Here is an 11,982-nt window from a genome sequence, read left to right as displayed (position 1 = left end):
TTGCAGCTAGAGTTACCAAAGAGTTAAGAGTTGTAGGAACCATTCTCTATGCATATCGTTAGTGTAAGTGATCTGATGGATTGTGATGATGAAAGGATGCAGTTGGTTCTGCAAACTCTTGAACCCATTTGAACTGATGAAACATGAGGGATTATGGTAGGTTTCACCTTTGGTTACCGAAACACTACATATTTTAGGAGATCCATACACCTTATTTAGGGGATCAACTCACAGAATTGATGCTATATCTGAATTATGTCTTTACTTCTTCTTCTTGTTACTTCTTTAATTTCACTTACCATCTACGAAGCTTTCGCCTGCAATGCTAGTCAGTTGACTAAGTTCAATATAAGAATAACCATAATATAATAGGTGTTTAGTGATCCAAGTGTGTGAAGATTAGTATACCAATATGAGTAGTTCTAAATGTCCATAACATTGTTGGAAGAGTTTCAATTTTCTGCTTCCATGTGTGGTTGTTACTGCATTGATTTCACTTTCTTCTCCCGCAATGCTAGTCAGTTTAATATAAGAGTAATCATAATAGTAGTTGAGTGATGAAAGGTATTGAAATTAGTATACGAACGTTAATTAATGTAAATGTGATTGCATTGTTGGAAGAATTTCAAGGATTTTTTTTTGATGGTTTGGTTGTTGTGGCCTATACGAACCATTCTCTTTAGTTCATAAGAATTCATGCTTTAAGTCGATGCCATCTGATTGAGATCCACAGCTGTAAAGGGATTGCAAGGATAAATGGACGCAATTGTTAATGCAATCTCCTGAACCCATTTGAACTGATAAAAATATGAGTTTGAATCGGGGTTGGCAAACAACCAGGACGAATCGACCCATGGGCCATGGCCATCCCTCTTCTACCTATTAAGAAGATCAAAATACAATGCACAAGAAGGGGAATGAAAAGGGTACTGTCGTTTTCATGAGACTATCTTTCGAGTCTTCATGTTGACTATTTTTCTGATGTTATCTTATTATGTTTGATCATTTGCATCCATTTTGGCTTGGTGATATTGGGCATCGAGTCTTGTAATACTCGTCATTATATTAACGTGAAAATTTCAATCTTGTTTGAAACTCGACTCCTGAAATTTTAACACTAACTGTTTCGTCAAATCTTCCATTTATTCACTTGAGTCCTTGACTTGGAAACTGACTACTTGCTTATTCCAGCTATAATGACCACATTTAGTTTATTCTGGGAAGTTTTTTGCTGTGTGCTTTGCTTATTCTTTCCTTTTTTGGTGGATTAATGGAACTATGGAAGTAACAATGCACTGTGTTGAGGTTGAGGTGAATTCAACATGTCCTGTACTACTCTGTTCAGATTTTGACCCTGCTGTGCAATTATCTTGCCGAGAAGCTCACAAATCCACACATGAAACACAAACATGTATAACGTTGTTTTGGGATTCGACTATGGTCGCGAACAGCGAATTTCGACACGTTAGTTTACAGAAGTTTTGTTTACCAAGTCCAAATGACACCCACCATATATCTGTCAGACCAACTCTTACATCTGAGCAATTCAATATTATGCTACGCTACGGGTTTGCCAATCGTCCAAGTCAAGTTTGTGAGATTATTTCATGCTCTTTAGAGTAATGCTCCAACGACCATGATGGAATATTTCCAAGTTTGGTGGCTGTGTTGACTGAGGAAGATCTGAGGGAAGGTTGCAATTAAAATGAGTGGCCAGGATGTAATTTGGTCGGGCGGAAAAAAAAAAAAAAAGAAGGTGGCCAGGAGGTTTTAGGTGAAATGTGCCCAAACAGCTATGGTCGTGAGTAGAATGGATAAACAAGCTGAACGAACAGACTAGCGAATTTTTCAACTGAATTTGAAATTTTAACATCCATAACATCAAGCAGAACTCTTGGAAATTCTTACAAAAAAGTAAACACGTTTACTAGAATTGATGTTCATACTCCTATACTAATAGGTTTCAAGAAGAACCCTTAAATAGCATTGCACCTTAAGCTTCTTAGTCGGTAAGTGAAATTGATGAAGTAAAAGCAAAAGCAAGTAAAGACATAATTCAGATAATCCACCAATTGAACAATGCCTTGATTCTGCCCTTATGCTTTTCCAGAATCTGCACCACGGCTTCCGAAAAAACACCTTTCTCCTCTGCAAACGCATCCAACAAGGCCGTATCATCAAAAGCAAAGATTTTGAAGATAAGAATGGTCGCCCCCTTCATGACATACCCAGAACTCGGCAGTTTTAAAATAGGCACATACCCAACCCTCATCTTTCCAAGGGTCCATGCCCCATGATTTTCCGACGGAATAGTCGGGGCTATTTCGAGTGTATTCCTGTACTCCACAAGCTTTTCACCACCCAAACAGAGCTTCACCCCCTTGTTGTTTGAATCGGTGATGGTAATGCTCTGAAGCATCGGGTAAGTCGGGACAACACAAGACAAGGTTCCTAGCCACAGCACGGCATTTGTAATACAATACAATTTGACATGTTCTCGCCGTCCCCGATTTATCTCATTGAGGGATATCTCATTCTCGGTTTCTTCGCGATCATTTTTGTCATCGGTTTTAGATAGAGATGCTGCATAGAGAAAGGTGAAGCTTTTGAGAATTGGGGTGAAATCGGCACCCCACTGAAAGACAGAATCATTGTTAGCGTTGAGATGGGAGGGAAATTCAATATTCAGAGACTGAATCTGTTTCAACTGGAACACGAGGTCGGGAAAATTCAGTCGCGGAGAAGGTAATAAGAGATCGAGTTTTAAAATGCTGGTTAAGAATTCGGAGAATTTCCTTTCTTGGAGTTGGAGATCCCCTTCCTCATTGCGGAAAACTGAATTCCAGGTTTCGGTTTCGAAGGAGACTGTTTGGACGAGAGGGATGAGAGCAGAGAATCGCTTCGCGACGACGAAGCATCTGCAGAGCCATTTGACCTCGGAGAGCTTGCCGAAGATGTGGAGTGCGACTTCGTCCGGCAATCGCTGGAACAGGTTCTCTGCTTCTTCCTCTTCTTCTCCGCCCACTGTTCGATGGACATTGCTCATCTCTCTCTCCCTCTCTCTCTCTCTCTCTCCGTGTTATCGACTTCGAAACCCTAGGGAGAAGTTTTGTCGTAAAGAGGAGAAATGTAGGGAATTGAATTTATTTTTTCCATTTTTTTCATTTAAATAAGGCGAATCAGAGTATCACAAGCCCTTAGAGCATCTCCAATCCAATACTCTAATTGAGAGTATCAAAATACTCTATTTTATTCATAAAGTGATTTTAGAGAAAATCACTATTCCTATTTACTCCAACCACAAATCCTCTATTTTTCCCTCTAAAATCACTTTACGAAAAAAAAACCTTTTTTTAACTCTCATAAGGATATGGTTGGTATAAAAATTTAGTTAGAAAAGCTTACAAGGACAAAAATGTCTTTTAAAAAAATGAATAGTGTTATGGAGATGATCCTCTATATTTTCTCTTACCCTCTAAATATAGAGGATCAAAATTTAATACTCTCAAATGGAGGAGGGTTGAGAGGATGGGTTGGAATGTCTTGATACTCTCAAATAGAGATATAGAGTATGGGTAGGAGATGCTCTTAGAGCAAGTTTATCAGTCATTGTCTAAAAAAACTCTTGAACAGTGTATATTTTTTATTTTACCTACTCACATTTTTTTAACACTACACCAATAAAATCTATTTTACCTATTTTTTATTAAAATATTAATAAAGAGAGAGCGAGTGGGAGAGTCAGAGAGAGAGAGTGAGTGGGAGAAAAAAAGGAAACAATAAAAAAGTAGATTGCTTATGAATAGTTGTGAGCCATTTTTGGCTCAGAACTGTAGATGGAGGAAAATTGCCTCCCTCTTTAGCTACTCTGCTGTTCGGGTACATTTGCCCTTTTTGTGAGGTAAAATGGCGACAAAGCTACTTTGAAGTAGCTGGTAAAGTTGCTCTTAGCCTTTTTTTACCCAAATTTGGGTGGAGAATTGGGCAAAAGCTTGATTTGCATAAACTATCTCCGATATTAAATTCATATTTGTACTTATATCTATACTTTTGAATGACACACTTGTAATTAATGAATGACACACGTATAATTAATGTGAGTGAAAAGAGAGTTTGAAAAAAATGGGTACGGATAGTCTCCCTAAAATTGAGCGAGGAAATAGGCAAATGGGTATGACATTGGAGATGGATTTTTAAACTTTTACTCAAATTTTGGAGATTGAGAGCATTTCCGATCTTTACCAATTTTTTCAATCAAATTTGGGCAAAGATTTGGGTCAAAAGCTTGATTAGGATGAGCCATCTCCAACGCTAAATCCTTATTTTTACCGAAGCCTATTACTGAATGACACATTTGTAATTAATGAGTAAAAAGAGGGTTTGAAAAAATAAGGTGGGTATAGCATTATTAGAGATTAGTTTTTAGGTTTTTTAATTAAATTTTAAGTAATAAAATGGGTAAGAATTGGAGATGGTGCCAAAATAGAAGGCGCCCTTAAAATTTGTAAATTTTCAAAGCCTAATCTCTCAAGTTTTAATTCAGGGTCCGCGCTGAATGGATGTGGAGCAAGGGGTGAATGTTAACAGGCAAAATGATTCTGGTTTGAGAAGGTTGATTTGGTAACTTTCATCCTTGCATCTTTATCCCTAGGTTACGCTATGATAAAAAGAGAATTGGACAAATTTTATGCTAAAAACACCCGAACCGATGATTAATAGTAGATAGTATTAGAAACGAACTAAACGGATCGAGAAGGATTTTATTGGATTTTTTAACCGCGATTTTTGCTTCTAGTAGAAAAAAAGGCCGGATCGATCTAGATTTTGATTTTATATGATATTGCACCAAATCAAAACTGAACCACAATATAATTATGGCAACACTCGAAAATCCCACGGCCTCGCTATTGTAATGTACCCGCGGATACTGTCTAAAATGTACGCGAACCGATCACGGTATTAAAAAAAGGTAGAGGAGGAAGAACTGAAAGAAGCAGAATGCAGGCTAAAAGGTAGAGGAGGTAGAACTGAAAGAAGCAGAATGCCGGTGTTGGAATTTGTCAGCTCCATTTGGTACTCGCAAGCTGTGTTTCGAGACTCACAAGCCGTGTTTGGGAGTTGCGGCGCAGCCATGGGTAATGCCCAGCCGAAATGGGAACTTGCAAGCCGTTTCTTTTTAATTGTGCCACAGCCATTAAAAATCGTGAGCCGGCCGTGCGTGGGAAATTGTGAGCTGTATTTGGGAACTCATCCGCCGAACTTGGGACTTGTAAAAGGTGTTTGGTTGCATTTGGAACATGCAAAGAGATGCTCTTCGAAATTGTGCAATTATCATCCCCCAATACTACACGACTTGATGTCAATATCACCCATATTGTCCTTCATCGTAGTGGCGTATTTGTTTTTTTGGCATGAGTCCTGTAATATGGGTGAGCTTTTCCTTTGATATTTTCAAAAATACCTGGATAAAGATCTTAATTTTTTTTATTATTTCGATTTCTATCATCGAGATGAATCAATAACATATTTAAATTTGGCGCAAAATTAACAAATACGATTTTTTTAATAAAGACAACAAAAAAGTTATAATCTATAATTTTTAGATGGATTATTCTAACTTCTGTCCAAATGGTGCTGGATAATAGGTAAAAAGTGTATCGATTTCTGAGAAAGGTGTATTAAAATTTGTCAAAATGTACTACTCCCTCCGTCCAGATTTAATAATCATTTTTGGGACTTCGTGTCATTTTTCAATATATTATATCTTATAATTTATAATGTTTTTATGTAATTTTAAAATATTGTCTTATAGAATTGAGATCTATTAAACAAGATTTATATTTGATATAAAATTCATTATCAATTTAAAGATATAACTCATTTTATATCCGGTTGGAATTGAACGAGGAACTATTAAAATCCGAACGGAGGAAGTAATATTCATGATATATGCATTAATATCCGAACTTATTTAAATTTATTAACATATTATCCCCGCCTAGTGAACAAATGTTAGCAAGACCGTTTATAGATTAGTGGAAAACATGCATTAATCAATTACGACTATAAACATCGCTGATCAAAATAAGAATTTATAAACATCTGAATCTACTCCTACTCAAAATATAGTACAGTAGTAGCAAGCAACTGCTCCATCATTTTTACTTAATAATTAACTCTCCCTAGCCCCTATGGTTTCGGGGTTGAAGACGGGGAGCTCCAAGGCAGAGGGTAGCTAGGCAGCAATTACAGTAGAGAGATGTCCATGGACTACAGGGTGAAGAAGAAGAAGAAGAAGAAGAAGAAGCAGGGAACCAATTCCAAAAACACAGAGAACCAGTTCCAGTGTTTGCCGGACGACATCGTACTAAACATCTTCGACGAGCTCTCGGACATCAAATGGCTCTGCAGATGCTTCGTCGTCTCCAAGCGGTTCTCTTACCTTATCCCTCGCGTCCAAACGGTCTCCGTCAAAAGAATCTCTTTCAACAAGGGTTTGCTTGGAAAAGACCCCCCCAAGCTCTGGCCTCCTTTTCCGTTGAATGTCCCCGGCTTCGAGTTCCTCTATGTTTTGACACGGATTCGATCCCTGAATCTCAAGATCGACTCCGACTTCAGCCGTAACAATGATTCTGTTTTCAAATGGGCGGCCAAATTCACCACCAAACAGGACAGCGTCTCGTTTCTCTATGCGAAATCTCTCACTAAAATGATGGAGAAATCTGAAGCAGAAGAAGGCGAAATTGTGAATCAGATATCTCTGAAAAGGATGATGCGCCGGGTTAAATTAGGTGGTGAGTGCCTAAAACATGCAGTGTTGTGGCTAGCAATCTTGTCTCATGTTGTCCTGCAACACCCGACGCTTCAGAGCATTACCGTCACCGATTCGAAGAACAAAGGGGTAAAGCTCTGCTTGGCTGGTGAAAAGCTAGTGGAGTTCAGGAATGCTTTCCATTTGGACAGGGTGATTTCGTTGCTCGGGAGTTGGACGGCAGAGAATATAAGGGTTGGGTATGTGCCTATTATACTACTCCCTATGTCTCGGTATGTGATGAAAGGGGTGACCATTATTGACTTCAAATTGTATTGTGATGGTGATTCTGAGGCCGATTCGGCTATGGTGGATGGGTTTGCGGGGGAGCAAGGTGTTTTTTCTGAAGCCATGGTGCAGATTCTGAAAAACCACAAGGATGGTATCAAGGCATTCAATTTCTATGACCAAAATTGATGCTTGATCTTAATTACTGTATGTCTTTACTTCTTCTTGTTGTTACTTCTTTAATTTCACTTATCGACTAAGAACTTTGTCGCTTTGCTAGTCAGTTGAATATAAGACTAACCATCATAGGAGTGATGAAATTATATGGAGTTTGGATTATGAACTAGAATTGTTCTAACCGTGCCTACATTATTGGAAGATTTTTTTAGGGTTCTGCTTTCATGTTTTTTTTTTACCGGCGGTTCTGCTTTCATGTTGTGGTTGTTGGAAAGCTTGGATTTCATTGCTATTGAAATCATTGCGGGCCAGGGTGCTAATCTTTGATTTCAGCATCAAAGCAGCAAGGAGAAATTCAATGGTAGTAGCACTTTGCATAGATCACATTCATGGCAGCTAGAGTTACCAAGAGTTAAAGAGTTGTAGAAACCGTTCTCCATGCACATTGTTAGTGTGAGTGATCTGATGGATTGTGATGATGAAAGGATGCAATTGGTTATGCAAACTCCTGAACCCATTTGAACTGATGAAAACATGAGGGATTATGGCAGGTTTCACCTCTGGTTACCGAAACACTCCATATTTTAGGAGATCCATACAACTTATTTTGGGGATCAACTCACAAAATTGATGCTATATCTGAATTATGTCTTTTCTTCTTCTTGTTGTTTCTTCAATTTCACTTACCGACTACGAAGCTTTGCCTACAGTGCTGGTCAGTTGGCTCAGTTGAATATATGACTGACCAGAATAGGTGTTTAGTGATCCAAGTATGTGAAGATTAGTACTATATGAATATGAATAGTTCTATTTTCTGCTTTGATGTGTGGTTATTACTGCTCTGATTTCACTTTCTTCACATGCCATTCTAGTCAGTTGAATATAAGACTAGTCATAATAGGACTTGAGTGATCATATGTATTTAAATTAGTATACGAACTTCCAGTAAAGGAAATGCGATTTCATTAATGGAAAATTTTCAAGGATTCTGCTTTGATGGTTTGGTTATTGGAAATCTTGAATCTTAGTTTTGATACGAGGTATTGCCTCAAACTGGATGCTGTTATTATGGACAATAATAGTGGTCCGGGCTGCGAATCTTTGATTTCACCATAAAAGCAGCAAAGGGAAAATGCAGTAGCTGTAACACGGTTGCGTAGATATCGTTCACACAGCTGGAGTTACCAAAGAGTTCAAGTGTTGTAACCTGTAGGAACCATTCTTTTTAGTTAATTAGTAGCTTTTAGTTTTGTGTTGTGTTTCATAATTTATACTTTTAGTGTATGTCATCTGATTGAGATCTCCTGCTGTAAAGGAATTGTAAGGATAGATGGATGCAGTTGTTAATTCATTCTCTTGAATCCATTTGAACGGATAAAAGTATGAAGGAATATGAAGGGAATCCACTCGTTACGTAGGTACGACACTTTTATTTTAGGGGTGAGCTATTAGGTGAGAACTACGCCTTGATTTGTCACATGTGGTAAATTTGAGCGAGTTTCTTTTGGTAGAATAGCAAGCTCAACAACTAAACATGGATGAAATTGTTCGGGTAGTTCTTCTTCTTCTTTTTTGATCGTATTCGGGTAGTTCTTGGAGGAGTGCAATTTGGATTTGGGATAGAGACAACTAAACTAGATATGAGTAGGTTACTTTCTTTTGCAACCCAGTGTATCTTTTTCTTCATTAGGGGTGTGATCTTTTGGTTTGGGTGTGTAAAAGGTGTGTGGTTGCATTTGGAACGTGTAAAGAGATGCTCTTGCCAATTGTGCAAACGGATAAGTGTTTCTTTGGTTGGTTTTGTTGGTCACTTGTCTGGTATTGTGTTGATTGGAGATATGCTCCAACTATTTTGCGCATTTGTGTAAGGTCCAGAATATTTTTGCGTGATGTTTAGGCTTCCTTTATGGTTGCTATATCTCCCTTTTGGGAGGACCCGGGGGTGTTGTAGTGCACCCCTCACACTACACGTGTAGTGCGGCCAATCCGGCCTTCAATCTCGACAATGAATGGCTCAGTTTTCATCTGAATAATGAATGACTAGGATTTGTAGGAGTTCGGATTAAATCCAAGCCGTCAGTGACGAGATGGACTGCCGAATCGACTGCACTACCAGCCCCTCCCATTCCCTCTTGGAATGGCTTCCCGTTCTATTTATTTTCTTCATTATTATCAATAAATTATCCTATCATTTGACCCAAAAAAAAGTGTTTCTTTGAAGAGAAAATTACCTCTAAAAATAAAAAATTGCTTGTTGATTCTCATTAAGGATGAACTCAGTTTTTATTTACTTTTAAGTACGATCACATTATTAAGATTATCCTTTTACCCTTCACACTTGACTTTATACCATCGCATAAAGTCAAGTGTTCTCTTCCGCTGTTTCTCACGGGAAACGCCACAACGGAAAATTTGGGGTGCGACACATTTAAACAAATCCAAATTCAAATTAACGAGTATGTTGCAAAAAATAAAGAAAAGGTTGAAATTTTACAAATATGCATTTTTGTAAGTTATCGCTTTGTGACCAGACAATCTTTTCGGAAACAAAAATGCTACTTGCACAACCGTTGTGTTGATTGTGTGGGGTAATTCTGACCGTCTAGATGTATTTGGATAGTCTAGATTTTAAACAAACTTTTTCAAGAAAAAGTCTAACTTTTATGAGAAAGAGTTTGAGTGAATCATGGCCATTTATTATAGCAATGGACGGCTAGAGATTGGTTGTGTATTGTGTTTTACACAACCGTTGTGTGTGTAGCACTTTTGTTTCGGAAAAGAGGGAGTACACGGGTTTATCGATGAAGTATACTCCATAATACCCAAAAACACATGTAAAAGTTGTGAACTACAGTTTTTTTATTGTCATTATTCAAAAAAATCTTTGCGTTTGTTAGTTTTGCACCAAATTTTAATACTAGTATATTATTAGTTCATTTTGACGAGAGGAATCTGAAAATTAAAAAATTATGACTTTTACACAAAATTTTTAAAAAATATCCAACTAAAAGCCTAAAAATTAGTTTTGAACTTTTTTTTTGGATATTTTCAAGAATATTTGTGTAAAGATCTTAATTTTTTTCATTACCCTTGTTGAGATGAATTAATAATAAAATAAAATTTGGCGTAAAATTAACAAATGTGATTTTTTTAATAAAAACAAAACAAAAGTTAATAGTCTCCCATTTTTAGATTAGTGGAAACATACATTAATCAATTATAAACATCTGAATATACTCCTAATAAAGTATAGCTGTAGTAGCAAGCCAGTAACTACTCCATCATTTACCCAATTACTCTCCCTAGGGTTTCGGGGTTGAAGACAGAGCGAGAGCTCATAGGCAGAGAGAAGCTACGCAGCAATTAACAGGAGAGAGATTCCCATGGAGTACAGGGTGAAGAAGAAGAAGAAGCAGAGAATCAGTTCCAAAGACACAGAGAACCAGTTCCAGCGTTTGCCGGACGACGTCGTACTAAACATCTTCGACGAGCTCTCGGACATCAAATGGCTCTGCAGATGCTTCGTCGTCTCCAAGCGATTCTCTTACCTTATCTTTCGCGTCCAAACGGTCTCCTTCAAAAGAATTTCTTGCAACAATGGTATGCTTGGAAAGTCCTCCAAGTTGCCTCCTTTTCCATGGAATGTCCCTGGCGTCGAGTTCCTCTCTGTTTTGACACGGATTCGATCTCTGAATCTTGAGATTGACTCCGATTTCGGCCGTAACAATGGTTCTGTTTTCAAATGGGCGGCCAAATTCACCACCAAACACAACTGCGTCTCGTTTCTCTATGCGAAATCTCTCACTAAAATGATGGAGAAATCTGAAGCAGAAGAAGACGGAATTGTGAATCAGATATCTCGGAAAAGGCTGATGCGCCGATTAAATTTAGGCAGTGATTGCCTAAAACATGCAGTGTTGTGGCTAGCAATCTTGTCTGACGTTGTCCTGCGACACCCGACGCTTCAGAGCATCACCATCACCGATTTGAAGAACAAGGGGTTAAAGCTCTGCTTGGGTGGTGAAAAGCTAGTGGAGTTCAGGAATGCTTTCAATTTAGACAGGGTGATTTCGTTGGCCGAGAATTGGACGGGAGAGAATACAAGGGTAGGGTATGTGCCTGTTGTACAACTCCCTATGTCTCGGTATGTGATGAAAGGTGTGACCATTATTGACTTCAAACTGTATTGTGATGATGATTCTGAGGCCGATTCGGCTATGCTGGATGCGTTTGCGGAGGAGCAAGGTGTTTTTTTGGAAGCCATGGTGCAGATTTTGAAAAACCACAAGGACGATTTCACGGTAGTCAATTAACCAAAATTGATGCTTAATCTGAATTGTGTCTTCACTTGTTGTTGTTGTTACTGCTTTAATTTCACTTACGGACTAAGAACTTTGTCACTATGCTTGTCAGTTGAATATAAGACTAACCATCATAGGAGTTCACTGTTCAGTGATGAAATTATACGAAGTTTAGATTATGAACTAGAATTGTTCCAAGTGTGCCTACATTATTGGAAGAATATTTTAGGATTTTGCTTTCACGTTGTGGTTCCTGGAAAGCTTGGATTTCATTGCTATTGAAATCATTGCGGGCCAGGGTGCTAATCTTTAGCATTAAAGCAGCAAGGAGAAATTCAATGGTAGTAGCACTTTGCATAGATCACATTCATGGCAGCTAGAGTTACCAAAGAGTTAAGAGTTGTAGGAACTGTTCTCTATGCACACTGTTAGTGTAACGATTGATGATGAAAGGATGCAATTGGT

At 38.1% G+C, this 11,982-nt stretch overlaps 2 protein-coding genes across 2 annotated transcripts; one reads left to right on the top strand and one right to left on the bottom strand.

The window, feature by feature from the left end:
- Positions 1-2,056: 2,056 nt before the first annotated feature.
- On the bottom strand, positions 2,057-3,046 carry LOC131314121 (F-box protein AUF2-like). Its single transcript, XM_058342614.1, has one exon. The coding sequence runs from the start codon at positions 3,044-3,046 to the stop codon at positions 2,057-2,059; it is 990 nt and encodes a 329-aa protein (XP_058198597.1).
- Positions 3,047-5,831: 2,785 nt separating this feature from the next.
- LOC131314501 (F-box protein At1g30200-like) lies at positions 5,832-7,854 on the top strand. Its single transcript, XM_058343184.1, has one exon. The coding sequence runs from the start codon at positions 6,260-6,262 to the stop codon at positions 7,226-7,228; it is 969 nt and encodes a 322-aa protein (XP_058199167.1). The 5' UTR covers positions 5,832-6,259; the 3' UTR covers positions 7,229-7,854.
- The last annotated feature ends 4,128 nt before the right edge of the window (positions 7,855-11,982 follow it).

This window comes from Rhododendron vialii, chromosome 13a (genome assembly GCF_030253575.1).
Source record: "Rhododendron vialii isolate Sample 1 chromosome 13a, ASM3025357v1".
Lineage (NCBI taxonomy): Eukaryota > Viridiplantae > Streptophyta > Magnoliopsida > Ericales > Ericaceae > Rhododendron > Rhododendron vialii.
The sequence above is the reverse complement of the archived record's forward strand: the minus strand, read 5'-3'. Positions and strand labels throughout refer to the sequence as shown.

What these genes read in the sequence shown, in the direction of transcription:
- LOC131314121 (XM_058342614.1), bottom strand. Translation starts at nt 3,046, where the DNA reads ATGAGCAATGTCCATCGAACAGTGGGCGGAGAAGAAGAGGAAGAAGCA.
- LOC131314501 (XM_058343184.1), top strand. Translation starts at nt 6,260, where the DNA reads ATGTCCATGGACTACAGGGTGAAGAAGAAGAAGAAGAAGAAGAAGAAG.